Source organism: Lontra canadensis, unplaced genomic scaffold (assembly GCF_010015895.1).
Source record: "Lontra canadensis isolate GAN:19392208 unplaced genomic scaffold, GSC_riverotter_1.0 scaffold77, whole genome shotgun sequence".
NCBI lineage: Eukaryota > Metazoa > Chordata > Mammalia > Carnivora > Mustelidae > Lontra > Lontra canadensis.
This window is the reverse complement of record NW_022631071.1, coordinates 7,997,930-8,023,157: the sequence shown is the minus strand read 5'-3', so window position 1 is coordinate 8,023,157 and position 25,228 is coordinate 7,997,930. Positions and strand designations below refer to the sequence as shown.

At 34.4% G+C, this 25,228-nt stretch overlaps 1 protein-coding gene across 2 annotated transcripts in view; it reads left to right on the top strand.

Annotated features, from left to right (window-relative positions):
- The window catches only part of PCDH11X (protocadherin 11 X-linked), a 471,745-nt gene that overhangs the window by 329,128 nt on the left and 117,389 nt on the right, over positions 1-25,228 (top strand). For both annotated transcript variants that reach the window (XM_032881806.1, XM_032881805.1), the window contains exon 4: positions 16,687-16,767. In XM_032881806.1, the coding sequence (XP_032737697.1) occupies positions 16,687-16,767 (81 nt within the window). The remainder of the gene's footprint in view (positions 1-16,686; positions 16,768-25,228) is intronic.

Genomic DNA, 25,228 nt, shown 5'->3' with positions numbered 1-25,228 from the left:
TGTATCAACATGGACAAGACTGGAAGAGATTATGCTGAGTGAAGTAAGTCAAGCAGAGAGAGTCAATTATCCTATGTTTTCACTTACTTGTGGAGCTTAAGTAATAACATGGAGAATATTAGAATGAAAGGAAAAGTAAATTGGGGGAAATCAGAGGGGGAGATGAACCATGAAAGACTGTAGACTCTGAGGAACAAACTGAGGGTTTTGGAGGGGACGTGGGTAGGGAGTTAGGTGAGCATGGCGATGGGTATTAAGGAGGGAATGTATTGCATGGAGCACTGGGTGTGATGTATAAACAAATCTTGGAACACTAAAAAAAATAAATTAAAAAAAAATCCAATGAGTTAAATAAATAAATGAATAAATAAATAAGTAAATCATTACATTTGTTGGGAGATAAAGAATAATAATCATAAAGTTTTTGATTTATAAAATATTTGCTTTTCAAAAATATAGATCATTTGTCTTTATTTTTACCCATTTTAACTACTCCTTAAAAACCACTTGCTATAAAATATGCTATAAAATAAACTGAAGACATTTTAATCTACCTTCTTAAATTAGGAAATCTAATGTAAAGAGACATAGTCATCATGCAGGTGTTTTTGATGCTTTTGTTTTTTATTATGATGATAATATAATATGCAAATCTATCGTAATGACTGAATACAAAAATAGCCAGTGCTAATTTTTCTATGCTTTACAAATTAAACTTCAGTTTAAAAATTTCATTTTCATATTTGCTTGTTATTCATTTTGTTTTGGTCAAAGTAAACATGTTCTAATTAAGCTGATGTGGACTTTATTTTTGTTGTTTACAGTAGAATATTGCCCATATCTTCAACTACCTCCCTAACTTCAATAGATAATTGCTCAGAATATGGTGCCATTATATATTTTATTGCCTATATTTTTTCCAGTCATATTTCAGAAAACTAACTTCTTTTCTTATTTATTTATTTTTTCCTTCTTCATTAATAATTTTACTTTTATTTTCATTTTTTATTTAGACTCTAGTAAATTAAGATATACTGTAATATTGCTTTCAAGAGTAGAATTTAGTGATTTGACACTTACATGTAACACTCAGGGCTCATGACAACAAGTGCTCTCCTTAATACCCATCACTCATTTATCCCCACACCTGCCCAACTCCCCTCCATCAGCCTTCAGTTTTGTTCTCTATAGTTAAGAGTCTCTCATGGTTTCTGTCCCTCTCTTTTTTTCCCTTCCCCTGTCTTCATCTGTTTTGTTTCTTAAATTACACATATGAGTGAAAACATATGGTATATTTCTTTCTTTTACTGACATATTTCACTTAGCATGATACACTCTGCCACTTCCTGATGGTGCACAGCAGAAGAATGAGGCACAAACAATTCAACTGCAAGAGAATGGAAGCAGGGGATGACAGTAGAAAAGACTGTCACCCCAAAAATCTCCTCAGTCTCATATTTATTGGAAAGTAGTTAATAAACAACAAAGGAGTCGGAGTAGGATATACATTGACTATGAGTCTTGTAGATAAATAAGAAGAAAGGCAAAATATGTCTGGTCACTTAGTACACGATGTATAGTGAGCAAGCCCAAACAAAAGATTGTCTGAATAACTTCAGGTGCTCTCTGGGGAAAGGGAGATAACAGAAAAACAAAGCAGGTGGCATTCAGCCCTAAGTGAGTTGGGCATCCCCAGCTGCTCGGCTTTAAGCGCATATATGGTCCTCTTCCCCAGAGGCCTATTGCCAGTACATGTTTTTCATAAGCCTACACCTAAGCATGCTTGTTAACTAGTATAATTTCTCATGGCTTATATTTTAAGCACTTTGTTGTTTTAAGGGATGGTTACACACCCTAGCACCATCCATGTCCTTGCAAATGGCAAGATTTCATTCCTTTTTTATGGCTGAATAATTTCCATTGTAAATATATATATATATATATATATATATATATATATATATATATATATATAGTGAATATATAACATACACAACACAAGACAACACAACACTTCTTCTTTATCCATACATCAGTTGATGGACATTTGGGCTCTTTCCATAATTGGCTTTTGTTGATAATGCTCCTATAAACATTGGGATGCATGTGCCACCACCAATCTGGTTTTCTTCTTGTTTGTTTGTTTATTTGTTTGTTTTGTTTTGTTTTTGTATCTTTTGGGTAAATATCTAATGGTGCAATTGCTGGGTCATAAGGTATTATTATTTTTAATTTTTTGAGGAACATCCATACTGTTTTCCAGAGTGGTTGCATGTGTATACATGCCCACCAACAGTGTAAAAACATTCTCCTTTCTCCACATTCATGCCAACATCTATTTTTTCTTGTGTTGTTAATTTTAGCTATTCTGACAAATATTAGGTGGCATTTGTGGTTTTGAGTTTTATTTCCCTGATGATGAGCAATGTTGAGCATCTTTTTGTGTATCTGTTGGCCATCTGGATATCTTTGGAAAAATGTCTGTTCATGGGTTCTGTCCATTTCTTCACTGGATTGTTTGTGTTGGGTTGTTGCATTTTATAATTTATTTATAGAATTTTTATATCAGAGCTGTCATTGGCAAACATCTTTTCCCATTCCTTAGGTTGTCTTAGTTTTCTTGTTTCCTTAACTGTGCATATGCTTTTTATCTTGATGAATTCCCAGTAGTTCACTTTTCCTCTTGATTCCCTTGCCTCAGGAGATATATCTAATAAGAAGTTGCTGTGACTGAGGTCAAAGAAGATGCTGCCTGTGTTCTCTTCTAGAATTTTGATGGATTTCTGTCTCACATTTAGGTCTTTCATTCATTTTGATTTTATTTTTCTGTGTGGTGTAAGATAGAGGTCCAGTTACATTCTTCTTCATGTTGTTGTGCAATTTTCCCAACACCATTTGTTGAAAAGATTTTTTTTAATTAACATAAAATGTATTGTTTCAGGGGTACAGGTCTGTGATTCCTCAGTCTTACAGATTCACAGCACTCACCATAGCACATATCCTCCCCAATGTCCATCACCCAGCGACCCCATTTGTCCCACCCTACTCCCCTCCAGCAACTCAGTTTGTTTCCTGAGATAACACTCTCTTTTGGGTTCTCTCCCTCTCTGGTTTCATCTTGTTTCATTTTTTCCTCCCTTCTATGATCCTCTGTCTTGTTTCTCAAATTCCTCATATCAGTGACATCATATGATATTTGTCTTTCTCTGATTGATTTATTTTGCTTAGCATAATACACTCTAGTTCCATTCACGTTGTTGCAAATGGCAGGATTTCATTTTTTGATGACTGCATAATATTCCATTGTATATATATACACCCCACATCTTCTTTATCCATTCTTCTGTTTTTTTTAAATTTTTTATTTCTTTTCAGCGTAACAGTATTCATTGTTTTTGAGATTTTTGTTTGTTTGTTTGTTTGTGTTTGTGTTTGTTTTGCATTGGATATCCTTTCCTGCTTTGTTGGAGATTAGCTGATGATATAATGTGGGCTTTCTCTTCTGTTCCACTGAGATGTGTGTTTGTCTTTGTGCCAGTATCATACCATCTTGATGACTTCAGCTTTATAATATAGCTTGAAATTCAGAATTGTGAAGTTTCCAGTTCTGCTTCTCTTTTTCATGTTTGTTTTGGCTATTCTGGGTTTTCTGTGGTTCCATGCAAATTTTTGGATTGTTTGTTCTATTGTTATCCTCACTTAGGAAAGTTTAGAGCTTTTCCCCTATGGTCAAGTACAACACAAGGATGTCCACTCTCACCATAGCTATTTAACATAGTATTGGAAGTCCTAGTTTCAGCAATCAGACAACAAAAAGAAATAAAATTATCCAAATTAGCATGGAAGAAGTCAAAGTTTCACTCTTTGCAGATGACATGTTACTTTATGTAGCAAACATAAAAGATTCCACCAAAAAATTCCTAAAACCTATTCATGAATTCTGCAAAGTCACAGGATACAAAATCAACATACAGAAATCTGTTGCATTTCTATACACCAATTATGAAACAGCAGAAAAAGAAAGGAAATTATCCCATTTACAATCACATCAAAAACCACAAAATACATAAGAATAAATCTAAGCAAAGTAAAAGATCTGTGCTCTGAAAACTATAGAATACTTATAAAAGAAGTTAAAAATAACACAAAGAACTGGAAAAACTTTCCATGCTCATGGATTGAAGAATATAATTTGTTAAAATGTCTATACTGCCAAAGGCAATCTATACATTTAGTGCTATTCTTATCAAAATATCACTAATTCTATTTTATTTCCATTCTTATTTAAATTACTCTCCATTCCTGTTTACTCTTTATTTCAGATACTTAGCTGATTGATGTAGACAGTAGGCTAGTTCAGATCAAAATATTTTTGTAACATATCATTCAATATTCCTAGAAGGATCTCTTTAGGAATGAGAAATGTCATCATTATATGCAGGTTTTTAACATAATCATAATTCATATTCTGTAGTTTCTTACAAAAGGAAATTCAATTTACTTATATCTCACTGTAGCATTTTTTTACTATATAAATAATTTTTAACTCAATTCATTACTGGCCTATTGACATCAACTCAGGAATTGCAGATATGTATATTTAGCAAGGAATACTGATGAATGTTTTAAATATAGTTAATTGGTATGTTTTGTGCTGAATAGTAATTATAATTAATACCTTAGAGTATCAATATGGATTGTTATTAAGTTTTTATTATTGAATTTATATTTACAAAGCTCAATTCTCAGAGTAGCAATGAGGGCCTCCATTTGGCCATACATATTTTGTCAAAATACTTCAATATAAGTAACATCATTGAAAAACATAGAAATTTTCTGGACAGGAACCTCACAGGACAGTTTTCTTTTGGACAAGAAATCTAGTGAAACTTTGTCTTTACCTAGCATGTGAATCTTGACTGGAGTTGAAAACATAGATTTTTAAATTTTTAACCTTCCTTCACCAAATACACAAGGCTGTATAGCAGTGTGTTTTTGTGTACCATAATATAAATCTTGAGGTAAATCATAATTTCTTTTTTTTATTTTGAAAGTATATTTATTATTTATTTTTTCATTTTTTTCATTTTTTATTTTTTATTTTTTATTATTTTTTTTCAGTGTAACAGTATTCATTGTTTTTTGCACCACACCCAGTGCTGCATGCAATCAATGCCCTCTCCAATACCCACTACCTGGTTCCCCCCACCTCCCACCCCCCGCCCCTTCAAAACCCTCAGATTGTTTTTCAGAGTCCATAGTCTCTCATGGTTCATCTCTCCCTCTAATTTCCCTCAACTCCCTTCTCCTCTCCATCTCCCCATGTCCTCCATGTTTTTCTTATGCTCCACAAATAAGTGAAACCATATGATAATTGACTCTCTCTGCTTCACTTATTTCACTCAGCATAAGGAAGATGTGGTCTATATATACTATGGAGTATTATGCCTCCATCAGAAAGGATGAATACCCAAATTTTGTATTAACATGGATGGGACTGGAAGAGATTATGCTGAGTGAACTAATCTGCTATTTTTGTCACATTTACCTTAGGTCTTACTACATCCAGAGGGAGGAACAGCATATTCTTTTGATTCTAAACCATTTCAGAGAGACTCAAAGCAGTCTGGAAAATATTGTACAAGCCTGTGGAATAACTGAACACTGTTTTCCTTAGGACCTCATCATTTTAGTTTTAATGATAGCATTTATCCTAGAAAACAAATATGCAGTCTTAAAATAAATTTCAGTTTAGATTAACCTATGTTAAATCATTATTGCACCTTTCCATCCACCACTATCAAATTTTTGCTTTGCTTTTAGAAGTCCATATCTCTTGACACCAATTTGAAATTAAAAAACAAAAACAAGCAAAACACATACAAACAATAAAGGAGGATTATCTGTAAGACATAAAGTATTCCAGATTCACAACATCCTCTCTGTGCCAGAATGTTGATAAACATAGGTTTGCATGTCCCTTTAATTCTGGCAAATGTGACCTGATTATCCTGTGGACAAGAAATGCTAGTAAATTGTATATTTTCTGGCATCACCTTATCTCAAACAAAACAAAATAAAAACCTGGTTTACACTGGACAGCTATATGTAGAAGAATGAAACTTGACCAATCTCTTACACCATACACAAAGATAAACTCAAAATGGATAAAAGACCTCAATGTGAGACAGGAATCCATCAGAATCAGAATCCTAGAGGAGAACATAGGCAGTAACCTCTTCGATATCAGCCACAGCAACTTCTTTCAAGATATGTCTCCAAAGGCAAAGGAAAAAAAAGTGAAAATGAACATTTGGGACTTCATCAAGATCAAAAGCTTCTGCACAGCAAAGGTAACAGTCAACAAAACAAAGAGGCAACCCACAGGATGGGAGAAGATATTTGCAAATGATAGCACAGACAAAAGGCTGATATCCAGGATCTATAAAGAACTCCTCAAACTCAACACACACAAAACAGATAATCATATCAAAAAAATGGGCAGAACGTGGACGCCGCCGAGTAAGCATCGTTAAAGTCTCCCCTCCCACCACCGTCATGTCTAAGTCAGAGTCTCCTAAAGAGCCTGAACAGCTGCGGAAGCTCTTCATCAGAGGTCTGAGCTTTGAAACAACCGATGAGAGTCTGAGGAGCCATTTTGAGCAATGGGGAACACTTACGGACTGTGTGGTAATGAGAGACCCAAACACCAAGCGCTCCAGAGGCTTTGGGTTTGTCACATATGCCACTGTGGAGGAGGTGGATGCAGCCATGAATGCAAGGCCACACAAGGTGGATGGAAGAGTTGTGGAACCAAAGAGGGCTGTCTCAAGAGAAGATTCTCAAAGACCTGGTGCCCACTTAACTGTGAAAAAGATTTTTGTTGGTGGCATTAAAGAAGACACTGAAGAACATCATCTAAGAGATTATTTCGAACAGTATGGGAAAATCGAAGTGATTGAGATCATGACTGACCGAGGCAGTGGCAAAAAGAGGGGTTTTGCTTTTGTAACATTTGATGACCATGATTCTGTAGACAAGATTGTCATTCAAAAATACCATACTGTGAATGGCCACAACTGTGAAGTAAGGAAAGCGCTCTCTAAGCAAGAGATGGCTAGTGCTTCATCCAGCCAAAGAGGTCGAAGTGGTTCTGGAAACTTTGGTGGTGGTCGTGGAGGTGGTTTTGGTGGGAATGACAACTTTGGTCGCGGAGGAAACTTCAGTGGTCGAGGTGGCTTTGGTGGCAGTCGAGGTGGTGGTGGATATGGTGGCAGTGGGGATGGCTATAACGGATTTGGTAATGATGGAAGCAACTTTGGAGGTGGCGGAAGCTATAATGATTTTGGCAATTACAACAATCAATCCTCAAATTTTGGACCCATGAAAGGAGGCAATTTTGGAGGCAGAAGCTCTGGCCCTTATGGTGGTGGAGGCCAGTACTTCGCCAAACCACGAAACCAAGGTGGCTATGGTGGTTCCAGCAGCAGCAGCAGCTACGGCAGTGGCAGAAGGTTTTAATTACTGCCAGGAAACAAAGCTTAGCAGGAGAGGAGAGCCAGAGAAGTGACAGGGAAGCTACAGGTTACAACAGATTTGTGAACTCAGCCAAGCACAGTGGTGGCAGGGCCTAGCTGCTACAAAGAAGACATGTTTTAGACAATACTCATGTGTATGGGCAAAAAAAACTCGAGGACTGTATTTGTGACTAATTGTATAACAGGTTATTTTAGTTTCTGTTCTGTGGAAAGTGTAAAGCATTCCAACAAAGGGTTTTAATGTAGATTTTTTTTTTGCACCCATGCTGTTGATTGCTAAATGTAATAGTCTGATCATGACGCTGAATAAATGTGTCTTTTTTTTAAATGTGCTGTGTAAAGTTAGTCTACTCTGAAGCCATCTTGGTATACTACCCCAACAGTGTGAAGTTAGAATTCCTTCAGGGTGATGCCAGGTTCCATTCGAAATTTATTTGCAACCTGCTTGGGCACAGAAGCCATTGTCTCCACAAACCTTGGTGTAGTTGAACTGATAGTTAATGTGTTGTGACCTGGAGTTCACCATTAAAAGGTCACCCAAGCAAAGTCTGGAGTTTATTTGGTTATTAATATGATTGTTGGCACATCCTTTGCAATATATCTAAATTGAATTATGGTATCAGATAAAATTATAGATGGGATTAAAGCTTGTGTATCATCCATTATCATGTGTAATCAATAAACGATTTAATATTCTCTTGAAAAAAAAATGGGCAGAAGATATGAACAGACAATTCTCCAATGAAGACATACAAATGGCTATCAGACACATGAAAAAATGTTCATCATCACTAGCCATCAGGGAGATTCAAATTAAAACCACATTGAGATACCACTTTACACCAGTTAGAATGGCCAAAATTAGCAAGACAGGAAACAACATGTGTTGGAGAGGATGTGGAGAAAGGGGAACCCTCTTACACTGTTGGTGGGAATGCAAGTTGGTGCAGCCACTTTGGAAAACAGTGTGGCGATTCCTCAAGAAATTAAAAATAGAGCTTCCCTATGACCCTGCCATTGCACTACTGGGTATTTACCCCAAAGATACAGATGTAGTGAAAAGAAGGGCCATCTCTACCCCAATGTTCATAGCAGCAATGGCCACGGTCGCCAAACTGTGGAAAGAACCAAGATGCCCTTCAATGGACAAGCGGATACGGAAGATGTGGTCCATATACATTATGGAGTATTATGCCTCCATCAGAAAGCATGAGTACCCAATTTGTATCAACATGGATGGGACTGGAAGATATTATGCTGAGTGAAATAAGTCAAGCAGAGAGAGTCAATTATCATATAGTTTCACTTATTTGTGGAGCATAACAAATAACATGGAGGGCATAGTGAGATGGAGAGGAGAAGGGAGTTGAGGGAAATTGGAAGGGGTTGGGTATTGGGGAGGGCACGTATTGCATGGAGCACTGGGTGTGGTGCAAAAACAACGAGTTCTGTTATGCTGAAAAGAAATTTAAAAATACAAAAAAAAAGTGGTTTACATTTAGTTTGTTAGTTTATATGGGAACACTTTACTCTGTGTAACTTATTAGGAAATATTAAATTTGTCATATTTCTTCAAGCATGTAAACTGTATAATACTTTTAGAAAATACTTTTAAGAATACTTGAAAATCGTAAATGAATGCTGACTATCAGATTCTGTTTAAATTTGTTTGATCCAACCATTCTCCTTCTTGCTTTCATCTGAAAAAATATGTATTTTTAAATAAATTTGCATGCATTCAATAACATTTAGTCAATTCATTTTAAAACTTTCAATAGTCAATTTTATTTATCTATTGAAGTCTATTTTATTTATCTTTATGCATTCATAGAAATGGTTAATATTGGTTCTCAAATTTTGATGATTTCTGTAATTCTCCACTTTTATAAACCAACTTTTTTTGGAATGCCAACTAAATTCACAAATAATTTATTTTTATGTTACTAAGAGGAATTTATGTGTAATGGAAAGAGGTTTCTCCCAATTAGACGTTATGTAAGAATTGTAAAAGTAAAGAATAACTAATGTCTGCCTTCCATGTTGCTTCCCCCCTCAACCACCACATTATTGTGCTATCTATTGCAGCAGTTGGTTTTTTTATTTTTATTTTTCAGATATGCAAACACGTTTTGTAAGTAATTGGAATTCATAGTTTCAAAAATGCGGAGGTGCAAGGAGAGGGGGGAACCATGTAGTGGATGGCTGTTCATGACTTCGACTTCATTTTATGAAGGAAATATCTCCATAATAGTTCAAGTGAGGAGACTATTATAAGGTATCAGGCACTTTAATAGCTCAGTAGAATACAATAGTTCTAAGGGGCTTTTATTTTATATTTATTTCACAGATACTGAAACAGAGTCATCTTTAACTTCACAGAGTTCATAAAACAAGTAAGGTGTAGAGCCAGATGCAGATTCCAAACTCCTGCCTTTTCTACTTTTGCACTACATTGCTGAGTAGATTTTAATCTCTATTAAACCTATCTTTTCCTCCTTAGTATTATCACCTCTGTTAATTTTAAGACAGAAAGGCTTGACAGAAGGACCTTAAGAAACATTAGGGAGAGTAAGAATCAACTAGGGTTTTTCCTATTTCAGGAAATCTCTACAGTGTATTCATTGCAATAGAAATATGTGCTTTGTAATTTATTATAAAATTTAAGGTGTTTTTCCCCCAAGGCTTTTAATGTATATTGTGGGTAAAAATAAACATCAAATTACACTTCGAATTTGTGAACTTTATCATAGTTCTGATGGATATTATTTCCATAGTAAGAATCTTGATTTCTTATAAGGAAGAAGTGAGAATGAGGCTATTTTATAAAAGTAATCATTAGAAGGATTAACAACATACTTATATGTCTTTAGACACATATCATTTTGATGAGTATTAACTAGGGCTCTCCAAAAAATGTTTCATATGATGCTTTGAAAAGGCCGTTTTTTTTTTCTCCTTAACATGTCAATATGTCAACTGTATGGCAATAAAATAAAAATGACCTTTCAGTTAAACTCACATATAGTCTTTAGTAGCTGAAATTAAGTGATGACGACAACAATTTAGAATGTCATGTTTCTGCAATGTCTGACATTCCTGGGGTGTGAATGATTACTCTGAAAATGGAAGCATACTTAATATTTCCAGTAGAAAACGTTACATTTGAGAAAGAAAGTAATTGCTGAATACAATGACGTTCCTCTGGATTCTATTTTTACTATATTTTGAAACAATATGTAATACTGAGACTGTAATCAGAAATATCATGATCTTATTCTAGCTATGATTTCCTCACCATTAGGTTTGAGTGGCAATAAAATTTCCAAGTGGGAAAATAAAAGATATAATCCATATTTGTCCTTAAAATGATCACTGAATGAGTCTGAGTTTACCTCATCCAGTAGTTTCAAGTAGTTTCAGCATTAGTCAAGTTAAGCAATGTAGTTAACATATTAAGTCATTAAGCTCAGATTCTGTGTGTGACACAGTCAGGAAAATGTTTGAGAACAGTTAGAAGGTCCTGCCAGATTTAAAAGTTTCAATTACATTATGTTGTCTTTCATTTTTTTTTTTTTGGCAAGGATCTTATATGTTGGGAAGTGAATTTTACTTTTTTTTTTAACTCATCTGTAACAGTTTCTTATTTTCCTTAAAAGCTAAATATGTTGGAATACTCCTTATAAGCCAGTCTCTTCTCACATTCATAAATAAAATCATTCAAACAGAATATAGACAATTTTTAAACCATGAAATTTCTAGATTCTGAAAGGTGAAATAATATAAATGAACATCTTTTCTTTCATATATGTCTATTTCACTAGGCCAATAAGACATCACTGGTAAAATAAGGTATTATTGCTTAAAGGATTTAATATATTTTAAAACTACATTAAATTCCCTTCCAATGTCTAAACTATCAACTAGTAATATTTGACTCAGTAATAATAAGATTCAATAACTATCCATCTTTCTCTTGGAAGTTTTTTTTTTCTTTTTAATTTTTAACAATGCCAGTGACACTTTTCAAACACTTTAAGATTAGTGGTAAGATGTAGTTCTCAGTTTTCACTATTTGAGCACTGTCTTAATATGAACTGGGTTAAAATGAGACTTAAATCTGTAAAGAGTAATTATAAAGTACTTTACCATTTCCTTGACAGCTTGACATCTGATTCAAAAAAAAAAAAGGAAAATGCAATTTGGTTCAGTACGTGGTGCATGTAAGGAAACAGAAATGTAGATGTGAACTGTATTTTTCAGGTATCATTAATGAACTATATTTCATTTCCTTAAAGAACCCAAGCTTATCAGAAAAGTATGAAATCTTGCCACTTGCAGCAACATGGATGGAACTAGAGGGCATTATATTAAGTAAAATGTCAGTCAGAAAAAAAACAAATACCATATGATTTCAGGCATATGTGGAATTTAAGAAAAAAAAACATGAACATAGGGAAAGGGAAGGAAAAATAAGATGAAAACTGAGAGGGAGGTAAACCATAAGAGACTCTTAACTATAGGATATAAACAGGGTTGATGGAGGGGACATGTGTGGAGGGATAAAGTAATTGGGTGATGGGCATTAAAGAAGGCACTTTAAGTAATGAGCACTGGGTGTTATATGCAACAGATGAATTACTACATTCTATCTCTGAACTAATAATACAACATATGTTAACTAACTTGAATTTAAATTAAAAATTAAAAGAAAGTCAAGCATAAATGTATTTGAGCACGATTATTTCCTAGAATTATCATTTGTCCTATTTACATTGTGGTTAATCCTCAGCAGTTCTTTATATTGAAGCTCTTTTATTAGATGATTTCCTTGTTATTAGTTTTGTAACTCTGGGATTTGTTGGAAGAAGAAGCAATGGGAAGAACATTGTCAGGGATGGGAGTATTATTTTACTCTTAATTTGTCATTTTTATCCAAAACAAAATTCAATAAATTTTCCTAATATTTGAATATTGAAGTATATTACAAAATAGAGATGCTTAATTGCCAAATTTAAGTGGGCACAATACATCCATATAACTAAACATTTAACCACTTAAAATATCATCTTTACCTAATTCAGTGGACATTTGAATATGGCATTATATATTTGAGGGCAGACCAGACAGACAAAATTGCTCACGATTGACAGAAAATGTTTAAACCAGATTCTTAGAATGCACATGGGAAATGTAACCCTAAGAGACTTGGTTTAAAAATAAAATTAAATCTGAAATCTTAGCACAAATCTTCTTAGAAGGTTCTGTACCACACAGCATTTTGCTTAAATATATTTGAATATCTACATTGGTTACTGTATGGCTATAAAATCACCAGCTAACTTTGCAAGCCCATTAAGAGTATATGATTAATTCACTTTCTAATACATTTGTCCCACCATGCAGCTATATCTCTATAATACTCCAGCTATACTAACCACATTCTGGGGTTTCCTGTCTTGGACCATATTGCTTTTTATGCAGCCAACAACTGCTGTTTGCTGAAACAACAACAAAACTCTTCTTCACTCTCTGCATCTAACATCTACCAGACTTATTTTATAGATGTGCCCATTAATCATAGTTATTAGTCTGTGTTTCCTTTTCCCCTAGATCAGGGGTCAGCAAACTTTTTCTGTAAAGGGCCAGAATAGATATTTATATAATATGAGAAGACAAATTTCCACAAAATTTCAATTGATGATATTCAGATATCAATTATGTATAATTTGTTATGTAATACAGACCTCCTCATGAGATAAATGGACTTGTATATCTGATTTCTGGAAATGTTTTTCCATATAGTTACTTCCAAATACTGATATCAATCTATAGCATGTAGTTTTATTTCAACATATATATTTCTTAGAAGGTATGTAAAGTATTCTATTATATTCTTTTCTTCATACTTTTAGCATGCCACCACATTGAAGATTAATAATTTCTTTTTTTATATTTTATTCATTTATTTGTCAGAGATAGGGCACAAGTAGGAGGAGTAGCAGGCAGAGGGAGAAGCAGGCTCCCCACCAAGCAAGGAGCCATAAGTGGGACTCTGTCCCAAGACCCCAAGATCATGATCTGAGCCAAAGCAGACACTTAAATGATTGAGCCACCCAGGCATCACAAATATTAATAATTTCTAATTGAAGTTTAGGTAAAAGACCTTCAGTTGCATATTTTCCTACAAGGCTAGATTATATAATGTAACTTGACATTACTTGCTCAAACAATTGCAGTTGTCATCAAAATTACATTATTGCAGTATAGGTCTTACATATAAGCACTGTATTATCTTATAATTTTAGCTAGATTTTTTAAGAGACATTATCAAGTTGGCAGCAAAAAATAATTTCCAAAGTAATTCAGTGTTTGATAATAGTGGTCAAGGGTGGTTCTCATTGGGCAAAATTTCAGTGCTGGCTTTAATCTCAAAACAAACAAAAAAATAACAAACAAAAATAACAAACAAACAAACAAACAAAAAACTCAGTAAAACTTTGCCACTGCCAAACCATCCAACAGCTTGTGTGGTAGGGCAAGTCAGGATATCTGACTTGTATTTTTGACAAAAGTTCACATAATAACAATAGTTCCACTAACAATAGTAAATGCAGCTCACTATTGACCTTACACATGATAAACTCATTTTCCATGAAGTACCTGCTGATGTTTAATACAATAAATAACTATAGGCTTTGGATGCCTCATATTTTCCCAAGCCTTATAAATTTGCCCAACTGAACTTTTTTCTATGCCACGTATATTTTACTCAACATTAGTTATAAGACTTCTTAGTAGATGCCACTTCAAGTTTTACTGAATTAGTGTTTTCTCAGCTTCATTGGAATTATTTTTGCCTGTTTTAGCCCACACAGACTATTCATTGATAGAGGCTAATTCTTTAGTCACTTCAAACTTAGCATTGCTTCCTCAAGTAACTAACAACTAAATATTGCTGGTAGCATCTATTAACTCATTAAGAAGATAAGAAAAACCACTTGAATTATTTATCCTTACTTTTTTTTAATTCAGTATTGATATTGTTTTTAATGTTCTCAACTTTTGGAGTAACTGTACTTGTTGAAGTATTTGTCGCAAATTTCCTCTCCCTAGATAAATTTATTTGGCTATTGTGAACAAATGCAACTTGATTAGCTCACAATTAATAAGTGTTTTTCTCTGCTTGGCTAACAAATAAGACTTTTAGAAACTTACTTTAAAAAAAAAGATTTCATTTATTTATTTGACACAGAGAGAGAGATCACAAATAGGCAGAGAGGCAGGCAGAGGGGGAGGGGGAAGCAGGCTCTCCACTGAGCAGACAGCCCAATGTGGGCCTCGATCCCAGGACCCTGAGATCATGACCTGAGCTGAAGGCAGAGGCTTAACCAACTGAGCCACCCAGGCGCCCCAGAAACTTACTTTGATCACAGTCTAATTTTCATTTTTTTAAATTTTGTGAAGAAATTCTGCTGTGATGTGATGCCCCATTTTAACTGGTTAATTCTTTTGACTGTTGCTTTCTTGTGAGTTGGAATATTGTGATGAGTGATCAGTCTGGTAATATAGGTGTGTATTGAATTCTTTTTGTCACAATCATAGTGTAATTGCATAAAAACCTGATTTGCCATTTAATTAGATAACAAGGTAATTCCTGCTCAGCTGGGCCTTAGAAGTATATGTTCCAAGTCTGATTTTCTCTCCTTTTCTTGATTTGACATAATGGTCATGCCCAAGTAATATAAGTAAATAGTCACATTAAGGTGATATGTGTGGGGCACTTGGAACTATGGAGGAGGAAAAATAATTTTCTTTCTGTGCTTGTAGGTTCTCAGTTGAGAACTCCTGTATAAAAGGCAAATTAACAGGAGAAAAACAAACAGAAGTTTAATAGCATGCACGCTTCCTGTATACATGGAGAATACCCAGAAAAACTGAGTTAACTTTCGGAAGTGGCCCATGACATTACCCTAAATCCATCTTCAGATAAAGACAAAATATATTGGGGGGTGGGGTGAAACAGTTAAGAAAGGTTACCAGGAAGAGCACATTAAACAAGTAAACAATATGTTATGCTTAAGTTTGTTGCCTTCTCCATTGATGAGTTTTTAAAAATTTGGTCACCCTTCCAGGTACAGAGAAGGAAACATCCTTATAAATGGAGATTTTTGTTATAAATATAGTGTTTCTTATGAAAGGGTAACTTCTACTCAGTTTTTCAGAACTTTTCTTAAGTCTTATTTTTCTTAAATAATCTTTATGCCAAAGAGACACATTTTGGGGTGACAAAATCTGCTCTCCTTCAAAACACTGTCAAGTATTTATGGTATCACTGCAATTTGTAGCACACCAAACAGCAATATGAAGTTCTGAGAATGTGACAAATGATCTCAGTTATACTACTCAACTCTGTTATTATAGCATGAAAGCTATCAAGATTCATTGAGTTTCCTCAGCTTCTTGAAAAAATTTTCACTTTCGTAGATCAAGTGATAAATTTTTACCAAATCTTTTACCACGTAGACTAAAACAAAATATACAAAAAATGTGTATAGTATGCATTCATTATTCTAAAAACAAAACTTATTATTTGTATCCTGAATAAAATTCAATTAATAAAAACATCATCTTTTCAAGACCTTCATAATTATTATTGTTTGGTAGGTTAGTATCTTCATATTGGTTCAGAAATTTCTTGGCACTTACTAAATATATTTTCATGTTAGGCAGCAAATTTGCAATGTGTTGGCAAACAGGATAAGTTTAATTTCAGACTATGGTGGATTCATAAATACAAGCTGTTGAAGACATTGATTTATAACAGCACTGGAGCAAAAATCTCTCCAGCTTAAATTTCGTCCATTTAAATATTTCAAATTGTCCTCTACATTTCCATTCATATATTTAATTGAAAACTTAAAAGTAACACTGAAATTTAAATTCCATGAGAATTTTTTTCTTTTTCCATTCCTAGGGCCTAGAGTTTTACCTGCCGTATTACAACTCCTCAATGACTATGATGTGTACAGGGATTTAGCCAGGCATTATTTTATTTACTCATATTTCATGCATGTGTGCAATGCACTGCATTTTTTCACTTTTAACAAACCACTGAAAAAATAATTGTATTTCTTTTCTCCTTCTAAAGCCAATGAAGGAGGTTGTACAATCTCATACCCCAATGAAAGAGTCAACAACCATGGAGATCTGGATTCATTCTGAACCACAGGTATGAAAGGAAACACTTGATATTTTTTTATTTCCTATAATTGAATTTTATAAACATATAAGGCATGTTCTTGTTATGTTTCTCAATATATGTCCCATGAAGGTTCTTCAGATGTTTTGTGCCAGACTCATGTGTAAAAATATGACAGGAAATACATGTTTCTTCCTAGTGTTGTTTGTTAATAATAGTGGAGTTAATTTATTTATTGAATAAGATACAAGCATTCCTCAAAAAGTATCTTCTAAATGATTGGCTACTCCACTGATTTTTAAATCTACTTCTGAAATTATGGATTGAAAAAAAAATCACAACTTATTTGTCTTATATTATGATTTAATATAGGGAAATTTGTTTTTATGCTAAAGGCAAATTTTAGTAAAACCCCACTAAAAATAACTTCAGGTGGAAACAAGATTTATTTTTTTTTTAATTTAAGTTACAAGGTACTTTAAAAAAAGAAAAACACTTATCATTTCAATCATAACAGCTCGAAATGTGACTAATGAATCCAATTCCACTTTTTTTGCTGAGTAGACACCCTTAAGGGGGCTTCAAAAATGGAGTGAGCAGACCAATATCTAGACATTTTTACACTATTTGTTATTTTATGATTGGTTAACGTACTGTTTTTAGTAAAGTAAAGTTTCTGAATCTGACCCTTTTGGTTGCAAATTAATAATCATAAATTGAACCTTACCTGTTATTTTAATATGCTTTTCATTTTTTTACAAAACATATACATTTAGAAAATGTAGAAAAATAATGCTTAAGTACAATGATAAGGAAAAATGTAATTGTTGCAGGATCATTGAGCATGGCATCAAGAAAGAATTCTTGAGATGTTTTACAGTGCAACTTAGTAAGTTTATTCAAGTATCGTAAGGACAGGACCCATGGGCCAAAGACCTGAATTTTTGCTGTATGAAGCTAGTGGTTATCTTCACAGTGCTTGAGTGGGACAGGACATGCCAAGAGTATTAGATCATAAATGTCTTCTTCAAATTTCCACTCATAAAACTTCTTTTCCAAGATTTCTCTGGTCTTTATCATTCAGTCCAATATTAGCTATCAATGAGATATACAGGCCATAATGAGACCCTTTAAAAATGTAGCACCCAGAACTTATTTGATCCTTATCAAAACTATGTAAGTTACAGGTCAGCCTTCTGGGCTAAAAGTGAACATTTTTCTGTTGCTATCCTCCATCATAATGAAAAGAAAATAAGATTTGTTTATTATTATTTCATGTGTGTTTCTGAAATTCATGAAGTGCATGTGTTCTGTAAAAATGACATTCTACAATATTTCACAAAGTTAATTTATGTTCTTGGAGAAGAGTTACAGAGTTAATATATTCACTGTGAGAAAAAAATGATTAGTAGTGAAGTTTTGCCAAATGTAAAAGTGATTTTCAAGCCTTGCACCTCTGATTCAATCCCAAGAAAATTGATAAGGATGTGTAATATAGGTAATATGATCTACATTTGTACCCTCAGTTAAGAACCTATTATGGTCCTTTACACATTGAAGACATTTGTTATACATAATTGTTCTGTATTATTAGAAAGTTTTTTCAAGAAGTTTAAAAAAGAACCTTTTGTAGTCTTCAGAATAGCAGTTTTGAGGAAAAGTACATAATTTTTAAAAATGTACTTTAAGTTGCAAAAATCTGAACAACTGGTGTGACATAGGGTATGATAGGGATAAATAAAAGTCAGATGGAATTAGACCTTATTATGTAACACTCTTTATCTATGAATAAAAAGATGCTCTATCACATACATGATAGATATATCTATCATATATATGATATATGATAGATATATATATATGATATATATAGATATATATGATAGAGCATCTTTATAACTATTTTTATTGCATCTTTATACCTATTTTATTGCATTCTACTAAATGGAGTACAATATAATTAACTGTGTTAATTCTTGGCCAGTTACTAATGCTTTCACTTAGAAATTAAAATATTTTTAGAAACACAATAATTCCTTATATAGGGGGCGCTTTTAAAAAAAAGTTTTTATTTATTCATTTGACAGACAGAGATCACTAGTAGGCAGAGAGGCAGGCAGAGAGAGGAGGAAGATAGCCCGAGCAGATAACCCAATGTGGGGCTTGAACCCAGGACCCTGGGATCATGACCTGAGCTAAAAGCAGAGGCCTTAACCCATTGAGCCACCCAGGTATCCCTAGGGGGGGGGGTTGCTTGAAACTGTTTTAGTTAGGTAAGTCTTTTAAGTATCTAACAGCCTGGAGTGTCTTTACACTCTGAGACTTCAGTTAAAAATAAAAATATGTCATAGAGTGTTGGATTAAAATCTATAGTGCATTTGATACAGATAGGGACTTCTCAACATTATTTTTGATAAACATCATGCATGCCTTTATAAAGTTTGAAGAAAATATTTGAATCATGAAAAAGCTGCTATGGTTCATTATGAAGTATTTCATTTAATAAGATGTTTATTTACAATATTTAAAAGCAAAGATCAAGGAAAGAATATCCAATAGTAAAAAGACAGTCTCTTCAACAAATGCTGCTGGGAAAACTGGACAGCAATATGCATAAGAATGAATCTGGATCATTTTATTAAACCATACACAAAAATAAACTCAAAATGGATGAAAGACTTAAATGGGAGACGGGAAACCATTAAAATCCTAGAGTAAAACACAGGCAGTAAGCTCTTTGACATCAGCCTTAGCAACTTCATACTAGATACATCTCCTGAGGCAAGGAAACCCAAAGCAAACATAAACTATTGGGACTTCATCAAAATAAAAATCTTCACACAGCAAAAGAAACAATCAACAAAACTAAAAGGCAATCTTCAGAATGGGAAAAGGTAATATATCTAACAAAGTGTTAGTAACCAAAATCTTTAAAGAACTTATCAAACTGAAGAACTCAAGACCCAAAAAACAAATAACCCAGTTAAAAATATGGGTAGAAAAGAGAGGAAGCAAGATGGTGGAGGAGTAAAAGACCCAGTTTCAAATGGTCTTTGAATTTAGCTTTGATATCTATCAAACCATTTTGAACATACACAAAATCAGCCTGAGATGTAAGAATATAGATCTGGATCTCTACAAGAAGAAAAGTGGCTGCCTTTTACAAGGTAATGTGCAGAGTCTAGAACCTGTGGGAAGCTAATGGAAGATAAACAGAAAGGGGAGGAAGCATCCATAAGCTGGCTCCTGAAATGTGATATAACACTACAAGGCAGAATCAGAATCCTTATAAATCTGCTCTAGTGAGAGACACCCTTCTCTGAAAGAGGCTCTAGAAATAAAAAAAAAAAAAAAATGGAATTCTAGGTAGTGGTCTCAGGATCCAAAGAGCCACAGAACTAATTGGTGGTGACTTAACCATAGAATGCCCTAGCAGTGAAACAGGTTATGGTGAGTGAGCCCAGGAGCGGACTTTCAGCTCAGATCACCATAAACCATGAGCCAGGCTGGTCAATAATCACTCTTTTCCTGAACAGCTTGAAAAAGGCTAGAACCTAGGAACAGGTGGAAAACCCAGCTTGATCCAAACTGTGAGATTATAGTCCCTCTTCCTCTCCCTACCACCCTATTTTTTTTTATTTTATTCTTGTTTTTCATTTTGGCTTTGTTTTTCTGTGGTGGCTTCTGAACACTCTGGATTTGGCTAGGGTACATCTTGCTTGGGTCATGGTTGATATTTTGGATTCTGTTTATTTGCCAACCATCATTCTCTGGACAGAATGACAAGAAGGAGGAATTCACATAAAAAAAAATCAGAGACCGTGTCATAGAGATAATTGACATGGATATAAGTAAGATAGAGAGATAGAATTCAGGACAGCAGTCACAAAGTTACTAAAAAGGCTTGAAAAAAGCATTAGTGACAATATAGAAACTCTAAGGACAGAAATGAGATGTAATCAGGCAGAACTTAAAAATGCCAGGAATGAGATGCTGTCTAAACTGGACACTCTACCAGCTAGTGTCAATGGGGCAGAAGGGAGAATAAATGATCTATAACACAAGCTGATGTAAAGGAAGGAAGTTGATGGGGCGCCTGGGTGGCTCAGTGGGTTAAAGCCTCTGCCTTCAGCTCAGGTCATGATCTCGGGGTCCTGGGATCGAGCCCCGTGTCGGGCTCTCTGCTCAGCAGGGATCCTGCTTCCTCCTCTCTCTGCCTGCCTTTCTGCCTACTTGTGATCTCTGTGTGTCAAATAAATAAAAAATCTTTAAAAAAAAAGGAAGGAAGTTGAGGAAAACTTAGATAGGCAGCTAGTAGCCCATGAAAAAAGGATTGGAGAGAATTATGGTGTCATAAAATATTCCACTGTCAGAATTTTTGGGATTCACAAAGGGGCAGAGTGACCGAGAGGGTTAGAAGGTATATTTAAGCAAATCATAGCTGGGAACTTCCCAAATCTGGGAAAGAAAACAAGCACTCATGTCCAAAATGCAGAGAAGACCCATCCCAAAATCAATAAAAATAAATCAACATCCTGATATATAATAATGAATCTTGCAAATCTTACAGCCAAAGAAACTATTCTGAGAGTAGCTAGAGAGAGAAGTTTCCTTACATATGGAAGGAGGAACATCAGAATAACATCAGATCTGTCTGATGTTATCCACAGAAACCTGGCAAGCCAGAAAGGGCACAGGACATTCAGGGTACTAAATGAGAAGAATATGCAGCAAAGAATACTTTACCTAACAAGCCTCTCATTCAGAACAGATGGAGAGATAAAGAGCTTCCATAACAGGCAGAAACTGAAAGGATATGTGACCACCAAGACAGCCCTGCAAGAATATTAAGGAGGATTCTGTAAGTGAAGAGAGAACCCAAGAGTAACATAGACCAGAAAGTAACCGAGGCAAGCTAAAGAAACAGGAAATTTACAGTCAATACAATGACACTACATTCATATCTTTCAATAGTTACTCTGATTATAAATGGACTGAATGTTCCCAGCAAAAAACACATGGCTTCAGATTGGATAAAAAAGCCGGACCCATCCATATGTTGTCTAAAAGAGAATCATTTTGAACATAAAGACACCTCCATTTGGAAAGTGAAGGGGTGGATAAATATTTACCAATGCAATGGATCTCAAAAGTAAGATAGGGTTGCAATCTTCATATCAGACAGATTAGATTTTAAACCAAAGACTGCAATAAGAGATGTAGAGGGACAATATATCATACTTAATGGGTCTATCCTACAAGATGATCAAACAATTTTAAATATCTATGCCCAACATGGGAGCAGCCAATTATATAAAGCAATTAATAACCAAAATAAAGAAACATATGGATAATAATATATTAAGAGTAGGAGACCTCAACACTCCACTCTCAGCAATGGACAGATCATCTAAGTAGAAGATCAACAAAGAAATAAGAGCTTTGAATGACACAATGGACCAGATGGACTTTGTGTGTGTGTGTGTGTGTGTGTGTGTATGTGTGTATATATATATATATATATATATATATATATATATATATTATCTTCTATCCTAAAACAACAGAATACTCATTCTTCTTGAGGGCACGTGGAACTTTCTCCAGGTAGACCACATACTGGGTCACAAATTAGGTCTCAACTGATACCAAAACACTGAGATTATTCTCTATTTTCAGACCACAGTGCTTTGAAGCTGGAACTCAACCACAAGAAGAAATATGGAAGGAACTCAAACACCTGAAACCTAAAGAGCATTCTGCTAAAGAATGAAAGTGTCTCAACTAATGAATTGTTGAAAACTACATGGAAAACTAATGATATACTATGTTGGCTAACAGAACAATAACAACAACAACAACAATAATAATAATAATAAATAATGAATAGGTCAACCAGGAAGTTAAAGAATCCATTGAAACCATGAAAATGCAAACAAATCAGTTCAAAACATATGGGACACTACAAAGGCAGTCCTAAGAGGGAACTACATAGTATTCCAAGCCTCTCTCAGAAAATTAGATAAAGGCCAAGTGTGCAAGCGAACCATACACCTAAATGACCTAGAGAAGGAACAACAAATATAGCTTAAACCAAGTAAGAGAAGAGAAATAATAAAGATTAGAGTATAAATCAATAATATAGAGAGCAGTAGAACAGTAGAACAGATCAACAAAACTAGAAGCTGGTTCTTTAAATTATTAATAATAGTGATAAACTGCTAGACAGACTTACCCAAAAGAAAAGGGAAAGGACCCAAATTAATACAATCATGAGTGAAGGGAGAGAGATCATGACGAACACCGAGGAAATAGAAACAATTGTTAGCACATATCACCAGCAACTATATGCCAACAAATTAGGCAGCCTGGAAGAAATGAATGAGTTCCTGCAAATTTATAAACTACCAAGACTGAAACATGAAGAAATAGAAAACAATAAAATTGAAACAGTAATCAAAAACCTCCCAAAAAATAAGAGTCCAGGGCTAGATGGTTTCCCAGAGGAATTCTACTAAATATTTAAAGAAGAAATAATATCTATTCTACTGAAGAGGTCTCAAAAAATAGAAATGGATGGAAAACTTCCAAACACATTCTGTAAGACCAGGATTACCCTGATCCCAGAACCATGAAAAGGCCCCATCAAAAAACGAGAATTACAGACGAATTACCATGATGAACATAGATGCCAAAATACTCAACAAGATCCTAGGCAATAGGATCCAACAGTACATTAAAAGGATTAAATGCCATGAGCAGGTGGGATTTATCCCTGGGATGCAAGAGTGATTCTGCATTCACAAATCAATCAATGTGATAGATCACATGAACAAAAGAAGCAACAAGAAACATATGATCCTCCCAATTGATGCAGAAGAAGCATTTGACAAAATACAGCATCCTTTCTAGATTAAAACTCTTCAAACTATAGGGATATAAGGAACATATATCAATATCATAAAATCCATCTATGAATAGCCCACAGTGAATAACATTCACAATGGCAAAAAAATAAGAGCTTTTCCCTCAAGGTGAGGAACACAACAAGGCTGCCCACTCTCACTACAATTGTTCAACATAATAGTAGAAATCCTAGCCTCAGCAATCAGATAACAAAAGGAAATAAAAAGTATTCCAATTGGAAAAGAAGAAGTCAAGCTCCCTCTCTTTGCAGATGACATGATATTTTTACGTGGAAAACCCAAAAGACTCCACCCCCATATTACTAAAACTCATACAGCAATTCAGTAATATGGCAGGTTACAAAATTAATGCACAAAAATCAGTTGCATTTCTATATACTAACAATGTGACAGAAGAATTAGAAATTAAGGCATTGATTCCATTTACAATAGTGCCCCAAACCATAAGATACCTAGGAATAAACCTAACCAAAGAGGTAAAAGATCTATACTCTAGAAATGACAGAACACTTATGAAAGAAATGGAGGAAGACACAAAGATATGAAAAATTATTCCATGGTCATGGATTGGCAGATTAAACATTGTGAAAATGTTTATAGTGCCCCGAGTAATATACACTTTCAATGCAATCCTTATCAAAATATTACTGGCATTATTCACAGAGCTGGAATAAACAATCCTAAAATTTGTATGGAACCATAAAAGACCCCAGATCATTGGGGGATTGTTGAAAAAGAAAACCAAAGCTAGTGACATCACAATGCCTGACTTCAAGCTATATATCAAAGCTGTGAGCATCAGGAAAACTTGGTATTGGCACAAAAACAGACCCAAAGATCAGTGTAACAGAATAAAGACCCCAGAAATGGACTCTCAACTCTATGGTCAGCTAATGTTTGACAAAGCAAGAAATAATATCCAATGGGAAAAACAAAAAACAAAACCACAATCTCTTCAGTATATGGTGCTGGGGATATTAGACAGCAACATGCAGGAGAATTAAACTGGGCCATTCTCTTACACCACACACAAAGATAAACTCAAAATGCATGAACAACCTCAATGTGAGACAGGAATCCATCAAAATCCTAGAGAGGAACAAAGACAATAACCTCTTTACCATCAGCTACAACAACTTTTTTCAAGACACATCTCTAAGGCAAGGTAAGCAAAAGCAAAAATGAACTTTGAGGACTTCGTCAAGATAAAAAGCTTCTGCACAGCAAAGGAAAATGCCAACCAAATTAAGAGGCAACCCATGGAATGGAAGAAGGTATTTTCAAATGACATTACACTTAAAGGGCTGGTATTCATTGTCTATAAATTACTTCTCAAACTCAACACCCCCAAAAAATAAAAATAAATAAATAAACAAATAAATAAATAAATAACCCAGTCAAGAAATGGGCAGAAGACATGAACAGACACTTCTTCAAAGAAGACATACAAGTAGCTAACAGACACATGAAAAAAATTTCACCATCATTAGCCATCAGAGAAATACAAATCAAAACCACAATGAGATACCACATTACACCACTTAGAATGGCAAAAACTAACAAGG